Raw genomic sequence first — 22,319 nt, forward strand, 5'->3', positions numbered from 1 at the left:
GAATTTATATGTTGACAATTTATGATTAAATCAATAGGTAGAATTAATAATTTGTACGCAAATTTTTTTTTTTTTTTGTTTTTTTTTATTCAATTTACAATCCATATTTGCCACATACGTAACGTATTGCATTATCTTTGTCCTATTGTTTCCTTTTACACTGTATAATACATGATATAATATTCAGTTATGCAAATAAATTTATATAATTCTATTTTTTTCTATATATATACGACTATAAACCTATTTTATACCCAGACCTTTTAATATTGAATTTCGTAATATTATACTACCTACCTATCTTGAAGTATCATATCAATCTATAATTTAAATAGTACACAATGTATTAAAGTGCTTATAAATACTAAACCTATAATAAAGATAATTTATGATAATTTATTAGATAAATCGTCTTCAAAATATATTCAGAAGTAAAATTGGTGTATAGTTTCAGAATAATTCTCAAGTTATAAATTTAGTACATATTATACGTAAAATATATAGCGGTAGGTACTATTTGAACGAAGTCCTTATTAATTTCTCTTCATTAATTTAGTAATATATTCTTCGATTAATAAATGTGGTTTGTAATTTCATTTTGACAAAGTTCAATATAACAACTGACACAAGTAATATATTTCAAATTGTTGTATAGTTTGATGATTCATCATCATACAATTTCAAATATACGAATCAATTTAGGGAAAATTAACTTCGATGTTTTTTTATTTGATAAACATATTTTATGGATTAATCATTATCAATTTAATAAAGTTTTTCTAGATAATATAGATAAGTAATATTGACAATTAAAGGAATAATTATTATTTGAATTATATTAAATTTCAATACAAGGACCACTTTATATGAAAGGATCAGTAAATCAAAAATTAAAATAATTTCAGAATTTTTTTTAATGTTAAAATTTTTATGATTAAAATGAAAATCATTGTGTTTATTTTTTTATAACAAATTTTCTAAATTATTTTTGTCCATTATAATTGTCAAAAAATATATACTATTACTTATAAATAGTCGCAAATAAATTTTTTCGTTTTCAGCTAATCAGGAAATGCGTGTTGGTGGTGCTATCTCAATAGAAAAACTATATTTTTATATTTCATCCGATAAATTAATGGTATGCAGAAAAGAAAGTTTTTTCATTGTTTTTGATCAAATAAATTGTTAAATATGGGCTGTCAAATAAATTTATTTGTCAACACTTTTATATACCTTACACAGTTATTAAGTAACACACTTAACACATTACAAGTACAAATAATATAAATAATAAAAAATACATGTATTTTATTATAATATGTTTCTACATTAAGTACATTTTAATTGATTCTTACCTTTGAGACCACTGAATAAGGGCGATGGTAATGATCCGAAATGAGGTGGAAGGAATATTGGTCTGGATATTGCAGGGTCGGATACGGGTCTGAATCCATTTCTGTTAACAAATTATAAATTACAAAATATTAATCATGGACGATTTAGTTATTCATCTGTATAAATATCACTTTAAAATAATCAATAATATAGATTTTATAAAATATATAATGAAGTAGGTAGCCACAAACATAGGTTTTTTACAATGATGTGTGTGTGTGTGTGTGTGTGTGTGCAATGTGCATGGTTTTTAGACAAAATTATTCAATCTTCTTTATCGAGGGTGGTTTCTGAGGTATAAAATTGGGGCAATAATCAAATGAGTAATATTCTATTGGCATTGACTTGGGTACAAGTGTAATTTAATAACAGCTATTTTTAAATCATATGAAATAATAATAATATTAAAACAATGTTTGTATAGTAAACTCGTAATACTATATAAAAATGATCTTAATATCGCAACCATCATATTTTTAATAGAAAATAAAATAATTATTACAGCCATGAAATATCTCTTAAAAATAGAGTGCGACAGACTGTTAATGCTCAGAATCGTTGTTCGTATACAATGATTATTATTAAAGTCAAATTTAACATAATATCTCCAATAAACTTGTCTACTATATGTACAGCAGAACTTGCAGAACACTACCCCATACCCCATTTATTATTATTTATTTATTCATTAATTGTATATATTTCATACTATTAAATAATTAGGTACTAATGTATTATACAGTCTATACCAGGGGTGGCAAACCTTTTGAACACTACGTGCCAACAATTTACCTTTTTTTTAGAACGCGCCATGAAAAATATTGTATTATTATATTGCTATAATATTAAATGTTATATTCAATATTGTAAAAAATTTTTTTTAAATATGTTAACCTATTACCTATAATATTATATAATATATTATAGTAAAAACCTTCGCGTGCCATGGGTTTGCCATCCCTGGTCTATACTATATTTTATGTGATAATTAAGTATTGTTTCAGTTAATTTTTATTACGACGAAATTTCTGCGATCAGTTGTCGTGTGGCTAAAATGAGATGCACTATTGCTGTTGTAAATTAATTTTAATAAGTTTTAAAATATTTCAAAATCAATGGTATTATAAACATGTGAATGACATAGCACCATGTGTCTGAAGAGTTCATATTATATCATGTACGATACAGGTACTCTCATTATATGTAATATGTATCATGACAAAATCGACAAGATCGTAATAAAGATATTTATCGAGTTGCACGACTTGTACGGGATACAAAACACACATGAATATATTATTATACTATTACAATACGAGAAATGTACTTTGAAATTTCAATAAATCATAATCGGGCGTATAAAAACTATGTTTCAGCTGTTGTCGGTGGGGTGATTATCAAATTAATATTCCAGCAGCGGCTCAAGGATAGATACACGGCGACGGCGGCGGCGGTAGTGCCAAGGAATGCCCGATAACTGCAATATATGTACTGTGTGGAATAGCATTCAGTCAGTGCGTATGGCCAAACCGATATCGGTCGTGGTTTGGTACCTAAAATAGTATCATATTATGTAATTGTGTCTAATAACCGATTTGCGCTCGCGACGCTTATTGCAACCGCACAATTAAAATAAATTATCATAACAATATTGTAATTATATATATAGAGGTACGTCACGTGTTATGAAAACGGTCATCGGTCGCAGTTGTTGTGCTTCACCGTTGGAGGTAAATCTATATTTTTTTTTATTTCATTCAACATCTCGATTAATACGAGTCGGCGACATCATATAGTGGAAAATTTAATATACCTAATATATAGGTATTGTATATAATACGTATAGTTAAATGTCAGTTGATCGACGGAAAACTCATGAGAATATAACAGAATAACTTACTTCAAACCCGCGTAATCGTTAGTGTCGATTATTTCAATGTGCGAAACGGACGAATGACGATAACATACTTTTGATGGCGAAAATATTATTCTTTATAAAAAAAAACCTATATTGATGGCGGGAGGAGCCCAGATCAAAAGTCAGCTCCTCCGGCATTTGTTACCGCTTAAATGACTGTTAAACCCATCACTGCCGTAGGTTCTTAATATATCCGTGTGAAAAGCAAATCTAATATTCATTATTCCATCTCGCACTAACCCATCTATTCAAACCCCGATAAAGACATCATTTGCTGTCATATATATTTTAATAATCGGTTGTGACTAGTAAAATAAATAATAAAATAGTATAGTTAATATATTAAATTATCATCTACCTGTAGGTCATTATCACCTATTACCCCTTAGAATACTCAGAGGAAACTCTCTTGATAGGTTAGGTTAGTATAAGTATACCCACCAGGTATCAGATTATATAGATTTTCTTTTACTCGTTTACAATTTTTACATTATACTAGCGGTCCAGTGCTCGATGCTTGTATACAATATATTATATAACGGCTGCTTTCGCTGCACAGCTTTATACATCTATTCTGCGACAAAACGTATGTATGTGTGTATACGTGTGTACTGCAATGATGTCTGACCGGATCCGGAAGTTTTTAAAGTCCGCAGGGTGCTCCGTGGTTCTATGTAATAATATGACGGGGATGATCGTAGGGGTGGTCGACAGTGCTCGTAAACACACACTCATATACACACATTATGTTTATATATATATATATATATATATATATGGTTAATATAGACGTAGTCATCGTCGTCGTTGTCGGTGCGGGCGTTTATACTGCACTCGGAAGGAACTGGCAAATGGCCCGGGACGACTACGACAGCATTGTCCGGATGCTGGACCGCATTGTGCGAGAGAACTGTTCCTGGCCCGAGACAATGGACTCATGGCGTATACACTATTATAATTGTATATATATATTAAATAGTATAATACGTGTACCGTGACGCGGCCGTAATTGACGTTAAACTGTCTCTGCACATCCGACGACGATATCATTTTGTGAGTGGAAAGTAATCCGCGGTTGCCAAAAATATTATGGCACGTACGCAGAGTACCTATCCGAAAGTCGCGGGTGGGCATCAGAAGACATGACAGAACATAATGTATCCATTACCTGTAGAGGCATATTATATTGCAGAGCAAGAGGGTGGAAAGGACCTAGGGTCTAGGTGCTAAATACAAGTAGAGTATATCGAACTTTTATTTCGCGTCCATTTTATTGTATAGGTATGTATTACAAGTCATGCGCCATTTATGACTAAAAATAGAACTTTTAAAAATGTCAATAAATTTATAACATCAATATTAATTTAGGTAAATGTTGGCAGTATTTAATATCTGTTAACATAAACTCATAAAAAAGTATTGCAAGTTTCGTTACAACCATTAGAAAAAATGTTTATTAATTTATTTTTCGTTATTTCTACCGCATGACTTTCCGCGTACCATAGTTTTGAAACCACTGCAGTGGACCTCCTCATAGATACAGATTTAACCTAAATTCATATGATAAATGACTGTTAAACTACGTTTAGTACAGAGTACACGCGTATATACAATACACATATACGATTATTATTATTGGGTATACCTATGTTTTATGACATAAAAATATAATATCTTACTGTGATCAGGGTGGGAGTGTGAAGAACGTTTAAGTATCTGACTTAAAAATATTGAAGACTTTTATACCAACAACGTTTTTAAAAAATATACGGCGCGAAATACATTCAGGTATTATAAAGTATGGTGGTCTACCTGTGCTTTATAATATAGTATAATATATTACTTAATTGAAAGATAAACGTATTATAATACCATTTAGATTTCTTTTAGTATATTAATAAATAATGTTTTTCTTTAAAATAGGTATGTACTTCAAATAACTTTTTACACAAATTGTGAACTCATAGTCTCTCTTTCTACCACACACGTCTAACACGATACACGAACCCATTGTCTTCTTAAAGAATAAATAAAAATAATTATATACAATATACAGACATAATATATTATACGTATATTTTATATTATTCCACGTTGCAGTGCGTCGTTTCAGTTATATTCGTGATATAGTAACTATACCGTCTATACCCTTAGCATTTATTGGGTACCTATCCTAAATTCTTAACATAATATTATTATAACGAATTAACAGTACCTACTTATGTAGATTATAGGTGTAATAAAATATAATTTGCATTTTAACAATTTTACTGCATATCTAATATTATTATGTATAAAATAGATTGTAACACATAATATCTTAAGACTTAAATACCAACAGATATATAGGCATATTTTTTTAATTTTTACAATTATTAAATTATTGAATAACGATAAAATGTCTTTATTTGTTTTAACACTTAAATTTTTGAATTTATACTAAATATGCTAGAAATCAAAACAGGCTTTTTAAAATAATAATAATAATATTTTTAAGATTTATTAATTTACAAATATATTTATGGCAATAGAAAATACTATGTAAATTAAATTTAGTTTATAGGTTATAATAGATATAATAGATATAGATTATAATTATAGTTATAAAATTAAATATGGTATGTTTATTTTGTTATATTTATGGAAAAGAGGACTTTTGGTATAATTTCTTCTATCTATATTTTTTATTCTACACATTTTATATATTCTATTAACGTTGTTTTTTAAATGAATTTTTTCCGTCAATAAATAAATAATAATAATATAATATTTTATACTACGCGACAACTTAATACCAGCTGATAATATATGTCCACAAAATATTATTTTATAATGAAGTTTGAGACTAGTGTACGTCATGCACCAAAAAAATTAATATATAAGCGTGTTAAATGATATTGACACGTACTTACGTTATATTTGTGATTACTGATTATATTAAATTATTTTATTACGCGAGGAATGCGTTTAATTTTGATTTTACGTGCTTGCGGAAGGATTCGAAATATTGGATACCCCTCCTCCTGCTCCTCATGCTCCTCCTGCAATTTCGTTGGAGCACACTCGGCTGGGGTTTAGACGATTGAAACTCTCGGCACGCTCGCGCGGTCCAATCGCTTATTTCACTCGCGTTTGCGGTGACAATAATGTATAAATATACAATAAACAACCGACAGCGACGTCAATGAGTCGAATATTATATATACTTCGGTAATATGACGTACAGCACACTGCTATTATATGTCCAGTGTTCGAATTTGGATGTGTTAATTAGAGAAGCTCAATTTAAGAATGTTGTTCAAAGTGTAAAATTATTTAGGGATGAAGTGCTCCATATCTCCCAGCCGGCCACTCATCACGCTTAATAACTACATTTTTAAATAACTACATATTTAAAAATATAATCCTTAAGTGAACGTTGGTTTATGTTTGCCTAAACTCTTATACTTAATACAGGTCATAAATTTAACTGACACATAAAATAGTATAAATGCAATTAATGCATAAACAACGATCTATAATGTGTAAAATTAATATGAACGGTATAATTAATATGATAGAATTTTTATTTCGTCAGGCAAGATAGATGTGATCATTGGACGGATGGAGTGGGCTGTCACAATCGGTGTGGTGATTATATATTAAAATCAAAACGATATAGAAGTCGGTACAGGTATGTTACCAAACTATAGTCTAAACTGAAATTAAAAATATAAAAAATTGTAAAATTTATTATATTTTCTAATTAATTTATTAAAAATTACCATAATATGCAATATCATAGGTGCAAATATAAATTCGTATTTGAAAAAAAAAATTAATACCGGAATATGTAAGGTTGTTCCGTCTTTCTCGTTTCAGGAAAAAAAAGTAAAAAGTAATTGTGGTATACAAAAAAATTTCGGACCTTTGTGCACCCCCTCCTTAATTCAAGTATTTAATAAATATCGATCTAAATAATATATCCATATAGGTGTTGCATGTATAATGTATATGTATTACGCGGTCTGGGGCATTTTTTCTCGTCTTCTTTTCAACGTGCGCGCGTTAAACGAAAGGACCGCCGCGGGCAAACATAATTTGGATAATTTGCAAATTGGCATCAGCAAGCCAGCCGCTAACGAGAGGAGATATCCACGTTAATTAGATCGAATTAGATTGCAGCGCGAGGGACGACGGTTGTATATATATATCTATATATATGTTGCACTTGGTCGTTGTTGTGGAGGAGGGATTGGTTGCGAGGGTGGGAGTTGGGGGAGGGCGTAGAGAGTCTGTGCAAAAAGGGCGGGAAGGTATATATAATATATATATTATGTATAGCAAGCCGATACTGTATAACGTTATTTAATAAAGGCGCCCGCCAGTGGCTGGCCGGGTGGGACGAGGGGCCTTTGACATCGTTTCTTTGAGCGCGGCGAGCGAATTATCATATTTTTAAGCCATCAAAAGGAACACCGCCACCGCCGCCGCACTCGGATACATAACTTGGGAGTTATGAAATAAAAGGAAAAACTGCTTTTCCGCCGCTCCCGCTCCCGCCCCGTCGTCGGGTAATAAAATTCAATTTGCTCCAATATCAAACGACGCAGGTAGGTACTGAATAAAAAATTTCCAGCGAATTCTCTCTGCCACCCAACCCCCTTACCCGCTCCCACACGTCCCGCGACCAATCTCGCTTGCCATACCTCCGGCCACCCACTTACTCACTACTCAATATATTATACAGCAATAATAAGTCAAAAGAACTTGATGGAATTTTTCGAATAAAAACTTTTTCTTCTTGATCCTACCGTTTTCTTTCTCTTTCCATTTTTTTCATTTTTATTTTTTATTTTATTTTATGCAAACTTTTCTTCAATGTGAACATTTTAACATTATTATCTCATCGTTATATTTCCGTCTTTCTTTATAAACTCGTTAACAGTTACATTTTTTTCATTTTTTTCATTTTATTCATACCGAATATTTCGTTTCTTTTTCTTGTTTTCTATCGTATTAACGTTGGGGTTTTGAAAATAATCTAAGTAGGTAGTGTGGTAGTTGGTACGTCTACATATAAAATAAATAACTGTAGTATTTCATAATACCGGCAAACTGCCTATACACGTATAAAATCACAATTGTATTTATTAACAGAACTTGTTTAATGGTATTATACATCATATGATTATAATCGATGTTTATGTACCAATATGTAGTGATGTACTGAATTTTAGATACATTTTAACTTGTATCTTTTAATATTTATTAAATATACCTATCTAAATACTTATTTCTTTGATGTAATCACAAAATTAATCGTAAATTTCAAATTTTCAATTTGTGACAAAAAAAAAAAAAAAAAAAAATGCAATGCTGTTAAGTTGAGATTGTACTTAGGAATGGTACCGAAAGAGGAATACGTTTTGGGGAATGGGGGCCACAAATCATATGTGATCACTCTTCATGCTAAATTAATTTACAATTATTTTACATTTTATTAATTTTTATTTACTACAGTGAATATTTTTAAAAACGCTTCTTGTATCTTAGATACGATTGTATTTAGTATCCTTAATAATATGATAAAGGTAAAAATGCCTAAATTTAGATATTTGTTTTCAACTTAAGTACCCACCTATGCCGATATAGCGATGTATAAGTATCTAGGAAATGACCCACTATGCACTGGGAGTTACACAATTTCGTTGTGATGTTGAATTTAGATCACAAAAAAAAAAACAACCAATTAACATCAGTTAGATCAGAAACAATTTACTTTCCCATAACTTATTATAAGCGTTGGTTATGTTTTGTCTTAAAACGATTGTGAAGTTAAAGGAGGAATGTAACAAAAAAGGACATAATAATATTAAAGGTAAAATATTGTTATTTATAGATTTTCTTATTTTTTATACTTTATGTAAATATTCCACACGATATGTCTTATAGTGTTATATCTAATTGTTTTATTTTGTTTTACGCTTTTGTGTTATATTGCTTATTAATTATTCATGAAAATAATAAACCGCAAAAATAATAATAAAAAATAAATTGAAAATATATCGTTAATCGTTATTCTGAAATCGTATTTGATAACGAGTAACGTCTTATTACACACTATAACAAATAAGAAATACCCTTAAAAATAATTCGTAGATTTTAATAATATTTCGTCTTGTATTTACTATCAGTTTTCATAATAATAAAGTCTTTTATCGAGTAAAATTACTTAGTAATTATTATTTCTATTATGCTGTATTTGAACTTCTTATGAAACTATAAAACCAATGTTTAAGTTTATTTTGCAAAATATTTATGTGCGCAGAGCATAACAACAATTAAAGTTGAACGACGTCCAATAGAAATAATTATGAAAATTCTATAAGTATATGTACTATTCAGAATAATTTTCATAAATTTAAAATGTATATATAATAATAAATAATAATAAAATAAATGTTTCTTATTGTTTTTGTTTAATTGTGCGTGCATTTAATAAATAAATTAACGATGAAATGTTGAAAGGAAAGTTTCGATGTAATTCGTTAGAGTGGATATATACTTGGTACTCAAATGATATTAGGTATTTTAAAGTTCATAATTCAACTCGGGTAAAATGTAAATTAACCGAAACAAAGAGAAAACGGAAGTAGAATTAGATCTGAGTAAATTACCGAAATTGTTTTTATCGTGAAATTCGCGGCAACTGATTACGCCGTCTGTTTCTAAGCGTTGAGTTGATAACTTTATTATTGCTATAATAATAATAATAATAAATATTATTATTATTTATACATGGTAATATTATATTATATTATCATATACAAAATTGAAAATATTTAAACCTCTATATTATTATATCCCGAGTACACACGAAGCCATGCAAATTATGTACGTATTTATGACTATATGAGTTTGTACTGAATAAATAAACGTATCGGTATCGGTATTGAGATTATAATTTTTGGTAGTAAATTTATATTAAACGGTGCATATTACGCGATTGAATGTAATTTAATTTCTGTACGTTATTTACCAACTATATTCAGTAAACAACATTTCCCATTAAATCATTTTGTTAACATGTATATTGTACACTACGTATATAGCTTTTAATAATTTTTACAAATACGTAAAATCTAAATTTACCAAATAAATATTATTTTTCGATGTTATAATATACAAATTGCATAATCATTTTTAATTTCAATATTGATTTTGGTGCGTGTATTCCGATATATATATATTTATGTATATAACTGTATATCTACGTACATGCAAAGAATAATATACAAAAATAAATAATTGAAAATTAATTTGGAAATAAAATTGTATTGATGTATTATGTTGTGTTTGTTTTACCATACCTACCATTTATTTTAATTTATTATAAATTGAAATTGAAACTATTAAAGATATTTGTTTTCAATTATGAATTAATTTATCATAAGAATCGTAAAGTTCAAATGTTATTTTATAATGCTTTACAATAGTCAATAATATTTTATCGGACATATAAACAATTTGTAACGGATCGAAAACTTATAGCGTTATAGGTATAATATATAGTATACCTACACTTAACTACCCAGAGAATTTAGCATATTATACGCGAGTCTGCAAGATTTTAAATGCAACGTTCACATATCAAAAAAAGTATAAATATATATTACTGTGGCGTACTTAAATAATATTGTTTACTTTTTAGTGCAAAAACAGATTCTATTTTGAAAACAAAAGTTTGTTTCGGAAAAACATGATTTTATTTTATACTTTGCACATTGTTAGGCATCTGATATTTGAACTTGGACTTATGGTTTTTTTCATTATGATTAGTGGTATATTTTGTAACTATAAAAGATTTTTCAGAAAATTTAATAAGGATTAATTTGGTACCAAAACATCGTGTTTTTTTTGTTGAGCTGCAGCATTTTCAACTGTCAAAAGTTTAAAATTAAATTTTGCAGATAAAGTATAATTTGATAAATGTCAATTACTATTATAATGTTTTTATAATTTTTAAAATAACGAATGCAAGAAAATGCTATAATAGTTAGGTTAGTATATAATAGTAATGGTGACGTTGCATAACAAATCATGTATTGTGTATAAAAATAGTCATTCAAATTGTAGCGATTCCACAAATATTTTCGAAATCGTAATCAAATATCTTGACATAAAAATAAAGATTGCGAGGGAAATGTTTTTATCGATTGAAAAAAAAAATATGCGTACACATTATATAGTTGCAGTCCTAATCTATATTCTATACTATTGTTAAAATACTTTTTGACAAATGCCTTTTAAAAACTTTAAAAATACCTTTTCTTCGTACTTTATTGCTGAATAAAAATACTTTTTTTCGTTTAACCGTTGGATTTCAATGACCAATATTTTCGTATTTTACTATTTGAAATAATATTTTATTATGAAAATTCATCGGATAATTTATGAAAATAGTTAAAAGCTGAAAATCAACTTGTACGATTATAATAATATTAATAACTATATTATAATATGTTATATGTGACATCTGAAATTCTCGAACCTATATTGACGTGTATTAGCTATTTAATGTAATTATTTATAAAATACAAAATGAAAAACATTAATTAGTGATTTACGAGTATACAGGTGCAAATCTATCGAACAAAATAAAAACGTATGTTCGTAAAGTACCTACGTATTTATTCAAAAATACTTTAAAAGTAAGCATCGGAATACGTTTTTCAAATACAAATTACACGCACGATGCGTTTGAATATACGTGTCCTGGAGAATATACGTTTGAAGAGCATTATTATATATAGGTAGGTAGTAATTCATTATAATTTAACGCACAACTATATATGCGGGGGCGTTTATATCACTATATCGTCGCACATAATATCGTTAGCATCGTATTTACTCAATCGAAATCGCACACGATGCGTATATAATGTTACGCGCATGTAACACTGCACGATTCAAATCGAATTAACTCGCGTCGCTTACGACGGTGGTTGTACGTTACATTATCGTCGTTGTTGTTGTTGTTGTTATATTATTATAATTTATAATATTATTATCACGACGACGACGACGATCGTCGATACACTATAATAAAATAGCCGTCGCAGCGTTTTCCGTGGGGTGTGTGTGGGTGTTGGTACGGTGTGGGACGAAGTCGTCGTCGTGGACCCGCCGTGATCCTCGCAACCGAATTATTCGGTAACCTGAGACAGCCGCCGCGGGTGTAGCGGGCGGCACGTGTGTGTGCGCGCGCGCGCGCGTGTGTGTTTGCAGCGCACGTGCACGGTTGTCACCGAAAGGAAAAACTTTTCCACGTTAATAACGCGATAATACAGACGATTGTCTCCGCCGGGCGAGAGGAAATATTTCGAGAGCAACGATCGTTTTGTCCCGGCAGGGGCGAGAAACAACAGCAATAATAATAATAATAATATAATGTACGCGCTTTGCGCGACGAGGGTGGGTGGTCGAGAGCTCGAGGATTGACATGTGAATCGTTTGCACTAAAACAATATATTATTATTATTATAATAATAATACCTCGACTGCTGGCGAACACTATATATATATTATTATTATTATTATTATTATCTACAATATATATAGGTACTTACAGACAAACGATATAGTGCAGTATAGGTAAACGGTTTTAACTGCGTTTAATCCTTCGAGGATCCGACCGTCCCGAGGAGAATATTATTATTATTATTATAATGATTATTATAATCCTTCATAATATATCCGTCACCGAGTCGGCTGATTTTCGGTGGCAGTTGTAACGGATTAAACACGTTATTAGATAGTGCTATTAAACGAAATTTCGTAAAAATCAAATTTTTATGGGGAACGAAACCCCTTTCCACCAAAACCATACCCGTCCCTTTTCGATCGATTCATTTTTCGGCCAAAACCAAAACGTTTAATATATTTTTATAATATTATAACTTAATAATAACTATTAAATAGTATTAAAAATATAAGTTTTTTTGCAAATTATGTAGTATAAAAATAAAAATACCTATCTACAAAATATTTGATCTATAGTTGTCGAGTTAGATAGGAACGGTAATTATCTACATAAGGTATAGTGTACAATTAATATTTTTAATATTTTGTTCGTGTGTAATAGTAAATAATATGTATTTATAGTTTTTTGATTTTAGTGGAACACGTTTATAAGTGTCTTATATACCTATAGTTAGTACCTACTTAAGAAATAAAAATACCACAGTATCCTAAATTTGTGGCTACAAATATAAGAATACTACAGCGCGGAGAAATAAGTTTGACACGTTCATTTCAAACAATATTTGAGGACACGATAAATCAACTGAGGTAAAAAAATAAAATAAAAAAAAAACCCGTAAATAACACTGAAATTGAAAAGATAAAAACCTTAAATATATATTATAAACTATGTGACATGATTAATCATTATTACAAATTTATTAATGGAATTCTAAGAATTTCAATTGAAATATCCATGAAAAAAAACCGACAGATATTATATCAAAGTATAGAAAAAATTACTGATACTAAAGTTGTAAAAAAAGTAAATAGGATATAATAAAAGGAGTCAAGAGCTGGTAGAAATAAAAAAAATAAACAAGATATATGGAGCGATGGACAGATTAAATAGATTGTGTAAGTTTGAACTTTGTATTACATAAAACGTTCTTTAGATATAGTTTCGATAGAATAAAAAGGGAAAATTCTTTACCCAGAATTTAAGAGAGCTGTAAGTCTAAAAGAACTATCTGTGGATATAATTAAAAATTAATTATTAATATCTTTATTTGCATTACGAATAACTAATGGAAAAGAGATTATACTTTATATACACACCATAATCTATATAGTGATTGTAATACTATTAATGCTATTAAAATAATATAATCGTCACAGTTTTGTGTAAAAACATGGTAATCAAAATGCGTACACGCGGTACATGCACACCTCTTGATCTATAGAACATGCTCTCTTGGGAAATTAAGGAATGCATATATACTGCGTTACTTACAATTAGCTTAATTTTATCATATTGTATATATATAATACACAGTCGGTCGGAGGGGAGTTGGTAGAACTTTATTTAAATTATCTACTCATTATCCTTTAGACAGTATTAAATTATCCTCACATAACATATTTAAATTCAAATTAATGTGTTGTTCGAAACATCTATGATATTTATTTTAAAATTAACATAAGATAGAATATTATACACGTATTTATAATGACGTGTTCATTTTGTTGGATACGTTTTAAAACTTCATTTTAAATTCTGATTAAATTTAATAGTGATTTTTTTTTTTTAATGGTTAATTTTTCACGTTGTATTTAATTTGTCAACGTAATCGATACGCGTACTTGAAAACCAACTCGATGTATATAATGTTTATAATATTATAATGCGATTTTACATAATAAATTAGTGATAGGGAGAGAAAAAAACCAAGCAAAAAAAGTTGGCTGCGACAACCGCATCACTGCAGTAAGAACGACCCTTCAGATAACACCCCAGTACCGAGTCTTTTGTTCGATTTCGGACAATCTGCTAACACAACAATTTTAAGAGAGAAAAAGGGTAGCCTAGCCATAAAGCCATACGAACATATACGCGTATACGCCATCTGTTTAGTGGTTGGTACACGTACGGGTGTAAAATAAATAAATAAAGCTCGTTGGTTTTTTTTCTCAGCACGCGAATGACCCGCAGGTATTGAACGAATGAATGGTTTTGGTTTTTCGCAAGGATCATGGTTAATCTTTTGACAAATTACAGTAATTTACTCACCCTTCAGAAGAGAATGGAGTAAATATTGAATGATTGAATGTCGACGTTGCTACACTGATGGGTGGTCGGATTTGTGAAGGACTTAGGCTTGGCGTCGGCGAATCTGGTACTACAACGGTTCCATTCCTGAAACAAAAGTAGACAAAAATATACTTTGAAAACGTTGTCAAATTCAATAATAATACTACTAAATATACAAATGAAAACATTTGAAACATTCAAGTCCTTAAATTAATGTTACTATGAAAAATGCAATCATTACTGGTGTTATTATCTTCATTGTCACTTGAAGAAAAAAAAGCGTGTCAGTGTATACTTCTATGTCGCCGGCCATTCGAATTGATTGTTTAATTGGCTCAATTACCAAGTATAATTTGAATTTATCTTCACTTAAACTGCATTACGATTTATTAACAACAATTGGACGCGTGGCATAACAAGCGCTACACACCATTTCGAATCGAATAAAATTAGCCAAGGACACTCGTCATTCGATTTAATGGCATATTATTTTATATAATATTATACACAACTCCGTATAATATACTTATTATATAAACTACAAAGGGGATTATTTTAATTTTTCAAACACTTCACACATTGACACTAGTCAATAATTTATTGACAACATTTGAAACGTATTAATTTACCTACATTGAAATGTGTAAAACAGATTTGTTCCATAATATTAAGAACATATTATTGTTGTAGGATTTGGTATTGTTATTCTTAACGAATGGTGCTGGTTACACAACAGGTAAATAATATACGGTAAACGTAGTATACGAGTCAAATCTAAATAATTTGGTAAAAAAACGAATTGAACTTAACCGTTAAGTGAATTTAAATACCATTTTGATTTGATTGCCACAACATAATTTGTAGTACCTACATAAATAAAATGTACTTAACTTACATGGTATGTAATAATACGTGATACTGTCATTAATACGTTTAGCATATCATAATAAATTGATCGTATTAATCTATGCAAGCTAGAATACTTTAAATGTATCAACCATTAACCATCGTCTGGTTCAAATGAAAACGATTTAATTTACTTATGATAAATGCCGTGGGGCCGGGTATTAAAGATCATACATTATTAGTAAAAAAAAATCATTATGTTAACTCAAAAATCCCATCATATAAACAACATTTGTAACATACATACGATAGGCGAGCGTTTAAAAGATAAAACCATTTTTCGGGTAGTAGAAAAATAATAATTTTATATCGTTATAATCGTACGGTTTAGTAAACACATCTCTTTCTTAATTTCGGTCAAAATAATATTGGTCCGAGCGATTTCACAGTATCCAAATAATATTAAACCATGCGGCCCGACGTGTCGTGGAGGATAAAATACATACTATAATTTTATACTAACCCTGTTGGTGACGGTGACATTGGCCTATCGTCTGGACCACCGTTCATGCCACAGCTGGCAGGTGATTCACTTCGGTCCGATATGTGAACCGTACTGGTACGGGCATCTTCGTCTGGTTCGCTGCCACTATGTCCGTCGTCTCTCTGTTCACCTTCTAATGCATTAGCCTATACATAATTAGAATACACACAAGGTAAGCCGATAATGTCAATGATTGAATACAATAATGCAATATAGTGGGTATAATATATTATAAGTAAAAATTTGCTCAAGAGAAAAAATAGATACTAAAATGCAAACATTATTATTATCGAATAAATGAGAGTTTTTCTTACAAGTCCGGCTAAAAAGAATTATCGTGGCGGTATATATTGTACTTGTTTTATTATTTTTTTTTCTTCATTTTAAAACATAATATAATGGCAAAGTTATTTATGGTTGAAAAATGATCATCCGGAGGAAACTGTGGTAATACTGTCGTTTTTATTCGGTTTCATGATTTATGACCCGCGGGTCCGGTTAATAAATAATACATTACGTTCGCTGTGAAAACGAGCGTCGTAAAAAGAAGAAATGAAATAAATATGGCGCCGTCGACCATTTTGCTTAACTGTAAGTCGGTTTTTTTTCTTCTACAGTTCGCCCTTTTTTATTTCCATTTTCCTTCGTTTTTTTTTTTCATTTTTTAATGCTTATTTGTTTTTTAAGCGACAACTGGAAACTATTTGGTTGACATTAACGAAAAAGCGTTAAGAGATTATTAACTGGCGACAATAAATCAGCGGACGCGGTGACAAGCGACTCGGGTGATAAATATATGAAGGAAAACCATCGCATACAATGCCGTAGCGCAGTGTTCGGTTATACATTAAAAAGGGTTAAGATGACATCATCGTAACACCATAAATTTGGATATGCTCTACGTAAAACACCTGAGGCAAATTAAACTTAACGGATAAATCAAAAACCCGCGTCATCTCCCTCCGTGATAATATTTAGGTTCGTTTGCCGAAAGGGTTTTCTATAAATAAATAAATCTACTCGTGGTGAACATAATATTGTGCACTAAGATTTGTGGCTGAAACCTCTTATTGTTATTGCATATTATATGCTGCTGCATTTGGTCATATTTCTCAAAAGCCATATATCTTACCGGGGACTTTTCGAATATAATAATAATATGTATCATAAAACGCGTGTTTTTATGATAAACGGCCGAAAGCTTGAAAGTTTGTGGTTCTCGGTTTTTGAACGAGACAGCGCGTGATATGCTAACTATATATTATATGTTTGTATATATACTCTGAACGTTATGCGATTTGCTTAGATTGTTGTTACCGACAAACGTAAAACTTTTAAGATAAATGTCTCGTTGAAATGCGCTACGAGCAAAATAAGTGTAGAATAATGGATGTTTTTTAATTATGATTTCACATACTTTTGCGGACGGCGAATGTTGCATATCTTTAGCCATATGATCCAGCTGTTCTTGTAACGAACCAGTCCTATCGTGTTCTTCTCGTTTTCTTTGCTCTTCTTTCAGTCGTTCGGCTTTTCTCCATTTCGCTCTACGGTTTTGGAACCAGACCTGTAGATTAAAAAATAAATTTGTCAACACGTTAATACATATAGTATATCTTCGCAGCTATAGGTATTCATTTTTTGGAATTAACATATTTCATTAAACTGGAGAATATATTGGTAATATATATCATTATTCCTATTATAATATACGCAAATTATTAATAATCTCGTATAATATAGCAGCAGATATCAATAATAATCGGTATAATAATATCTACCTATGCTATTGAATTGAAACTTTCAATATAATTTTAAAGAGTACCTAGTACAACAACTGCGGTTAATAAAAATAACCCACATGTATTATATGTATACCACTAATCAATAGGTAGTCGACATTTTGACGTTAAAAGCCCCTTTCCTAAAATTTCATAAAGTATATTGAAAATATTTCTTCTTCTTTTTCTTATTCCGTCAGCCGCAAACTCGGAAAACATTGCTCAATAAATAAACGTCCGCAAAACACACGCACGACGTCAAGGAGCCATCATTTGGTTTGTGTTATCCTATACGTTCGCGGGGTTCTTCCACTCCTCGGCTGTTTAAAACTTTATATCGGTTATTGTTACTGCAGCCTCGTCGAATACCGCCCGCGCTCACGGCTGGCCCTCGTCCCAGCAGCATAACCTCTTCCGCGAGTATAACCCATTTGGGAATCAAAATGCGCGGCTGTCAAATAAACATCAATAACACCAACGGGGTCGTGGTATCAATTCGTTAAGTGACGTAGAGTCCGCGCCGAAGCCACAAGAGACCCCCAAAGAACCCTTGAATTTTTTTTTTTTTTTTTTAAAAAGCATATCTTGCGTGCAACGCCATCGTGTGCGTAAGTAAAGTAAGGAGTATGCCTTCAGGAAACGGCATGTATCTATGCTTGACACGAGAGGGAACGAATATGTAGTTTTATTTGTCTGTGTTTAGTGCTTTGTTTCCAAGTGCGCGACTCTTACTTTACCCGTGTTATATCACGTGGTCGAGTGCGTGAGCCCGTAGGAGCGTTTGAAAAATTATCCATCGAAACAGACATAATTTTTACTACATATATTATTATATTATTAAGTTTCAATTTCTTACGAATAACTATATTGTAGCTTTTCAGCCGTTCAGATTTAATGCTGATATCGTTTTATGGAAATTCCGCAGGTCGAGACCGAATGGGTATAAACATAACAATATTTGTTTATAGAAAAGTTATAAACCGAGAAAGAACAATCGCGTGGAAGACGTAAATAATTGAGGTAGTGAAAACATAATAATTTTACTATACTCTATAGAATTTTTAAAGTGAGAATTTAAAATTGAAAAAAAAGCATATTAAGCATATAATATATATTTATACCTCGGTATATCTACACTTCGGTCTACAGGTTTTAATTGGAATTTCAAAAATGATTACGGAAGTCTAATTTAAATCATACAATTTTAATTCATTATACACTTGTAATTAAAATGCTACGGTTTTCTATTAAAGTATTAAAATTTAAATCATTCAAATTCAAAAAAAAAAAAATAATAAATAAATAAATAAATAATAATAATAAAATGCGATGATTTAAAAAAATGTAATTAAAATACGTATTTTATTAACGCGTATATTCACAAAAATGAGTATAATGATAGGTATATAATAAACGTATAATAATAATAATAGATACAATCGTTATTAATACATTTGTCGAGTAATTAATCATGAAACTCAATATTTGTATGCTCATCGATTTAAAAACTTTTAAAAAAAGTTACAAACTAAACAAGTATTTCAACTACGTAACGTGAACAGAGAACACTGAACATACATCAATGTATGTTACGTACATATAAATAATAATTTTAAAAAGGAAATCACAAAACGGATATATTACGTAATCGAAATCTCTAAGGACTTTGTGGTCTCTTTAGGTGTACCGTATGTGCTGCATCGTACGAGACATTAATGGTCCGAGACAAGTAAAACTATATTGACATTTGGGTAGCCTATTAGCTGTCGGATTACATTGAAATCGAAAATCACCCCCAGGCTCCCTTAACCCTCGTTGGTTAAAAAAAAAAACGAACCCCAATATTTTATGTCTGCTCCTCCACTGAGGTAAGATTTATATTTGAAATAATTCTAAAGATAAATTTATATGTTTATACGCGAGTACATAGTTTTAGGTGAGTTGACTTTTTCAATTTTCTTTTCAATTTTATTACCCAAATCACCCGTGTTAAGGTAAAATAAAAATTAATGTACAGACGGTTGTTAATGGTCTAAATTCGAAGTATAAACAATAAATTAATCAGTCCAATTAGTTTTATATAAGTATATATTCTACATATTTTACATAAATATTTAAATATATATTATATTAATAAACAGAATTCAAAATTAGAAGAAATTAACATAGTTTTGGAAATATAATATAACGTCCGGTATTAGTACATCAGCTTTCAAAATGAATATTTGAGTATGTATTACACTTTATTGGGTTATGGTTATTGAGTTAAGCTTTAAAATACCATAAAATATTCAAAGTGTATTAATTCTGGTGTTTTAGATTCAAAATAATATCTAAAATAAATAGATTTATTTATTAGTAATAAATTATTTATTGATTCCGATTTAATATTAAAATTAATAAAACATGTTTGAAGTTAAAATTTATTATATTATGTAAGCTGAATATGTTTATATTAAGTAGATTTAATCTATTTTACATAACATTCATTAATAATTATATTTATATTTAGTTTAATTTTTAATAGCACTGAAAGGAATTGAATACTTTGTTATTTATTAATGAGTATGGGCTCTAAATAATCAAAATAATTTGAAATTTACACTATTTTAGTATACTTTTTTATTTTATTTTTCCAATAAATTTTCAAAAAATTATTGATTGCATTTTTTTTAATATGTTTGAGTATTTTTGTCCTTTGAAAAAAAATTGTTGATTCATAACCACATGATGAAAATAATTTATTTTTTAAGTATATTAAAATATTATACTAAAAGAATCATAATATTTTAATTTAAATGCTAATTATAATAACAATAATAATAATGTTTGATTTTTTTTTTTTTTTTTAATTAGACGCTTACTTTTTTGGAGTTATATTATACTTAATAAATTTCTTAATGAAATATTAAAATACACATATTTTATAAATCATGCAATCCGTTAAAGATTTTTAAGCTTTACTTTAACAAATTGTAGCTTCAAAAATAATTATATCGGTAGTTTTTTTTATGTTTTATTAGTTTTTATAAATTAGGTATGTCCTTTTAAACTAACTACTAGGTGGATAGAAACTGAGAAGTGAGAGGTATAAATTTAATTGTATAATAAAACATACTTACTTATGTAAAGCCTTATTAAAAAAAAAGAAAAACAACAACAACAATAATAAAGAAAGCTTCTCTTTAGAACAGCTTGAAGGCGGGAAGCTTTAACATTATTATTAATTATGATTATTTTGTGTTGCACTGAGACAGGGGTCTGTGATGGAGTGTCCAACACTAATTGACGGCCGACGACCTCCCAGACGTCAAAACAATGCCTCCAATTACTGGTTGTGTTAGGTTCAAGGGTCAGTTGAAAAAAAATGTATTTTGATAATTATATTTTTGCAAGACAAAAGATGAAAATTCTCTGCTTAAATAATTAATGAGGAAAATAACGTTTTTACGTAGGTAGCATGTGCATATTAATTATTATTATTCAGGCGTATTTAGAGATTTGTTTTAAATTTAATCTCACTTTAGGAATTTACAACTGAAGGATTGCAATGTTTTTTTAAATTAAATTTTCAGTTCTTAAGTCCCAGCCTAATAAAATATGCAGTACGTGATGTAGTTAATTTAAATGACATCGATTGTAGTAACATAAATAGTTTAAAATCAATAATGTACGCAATGACAGATGAAAATAGAAATATTTCTATAATTACTATTATTTTTATTTCGTATAATCTTTTCTTAAGTCTAGACATTAACTTGGATCAAAGCGCTATAAAACAAACAGAGAAAGCTTACATCATAAATGTATAACGTGTGGAACATCAAACAGATACATTGAGTAGTAATAGTTATACATTTCTCTAATTGATTAAATATTAAAATATAACGAGCTAATTTGACCTATTTTTTGAATTGACACCGTAAAAAAATAATCATATCTCAAATTAGGTGTTGTTCATTATTTTTATGTTTTAAACGCACTTTTATCTTTAGGAATTTATAGCTCGAGGATTGGAAT

The 22,319-nt window shown here is 29.5% G+C and overlaps 2 protein-coding genes across 4 annotated transcripts in view; one reads left to right on the forward strand and one right to left on the reverse strand.

Annotated features, from left to right (window-relative positions):
- LOC114131007 (paired mesoderm homeobox protein 2B) overlaps nt 1–22,319 on the reverse strand; it is a 69,507-nt gene that overhangs the window by 6,940 nt on the left and 40,248 nt on the right. For all 3 annotated transcript variants that reach the window (XM_050202833.1, XM_027996125.2, XM_027996124.2), the window contains exons 5-8: nt 17,936–18,085; nt 16,498–16,664; nt 15,108–15,233; nt 1,356–1,456 (exon numbers count right to left, since the gene is read on the reverse strand). In XM_050202833.1, the coding sequence (XP_050058790.1) occupies nt 1,356–1,456; nt 15,108–15,233; nt 16,498–16,664; nt 17,936–18,085 (544 nt within the window). The remainder of the gene's footprint in view (nt 1–1,355; nt 1,457–15,107; nt 15,234–16,497; nt 16,665–17,935; nt 18,086–22,319) is intronic.
- Nucleotides 3,109–22,319, forward strand: part of LOC114124896 (cGMP-dependent protein kinase, isozyme 2 forms cD4/T1/T3A/T3B) — a 166,154-nt gene continuing 146,943 nt past the window's right edge. Inside the window, exon 1 of the mRNA XM_050202829.1 lies at nt 3,109–3,125. The gene's annotated coding sequence lies outside the window, so the exon portion shown is untranslated. The remainder of the gene's footprint in view (nt 3,126–22,319) is intronic.

Source organism: Aphis gossypii, chromosome 3, assembly GCF_020184175.1.
Source record: "Aphis gossypii isolate Hap1 chromosome 3, ASM2018417v2, whole genome shotgun sequence".
Classification (NCBI taxonomy): domain Eukaryota; kingdom Metazoa; phylum Arthropoda; class Insecta; order Hemiptera; family Aphididae; genus Aphis; species Aphis gossypii.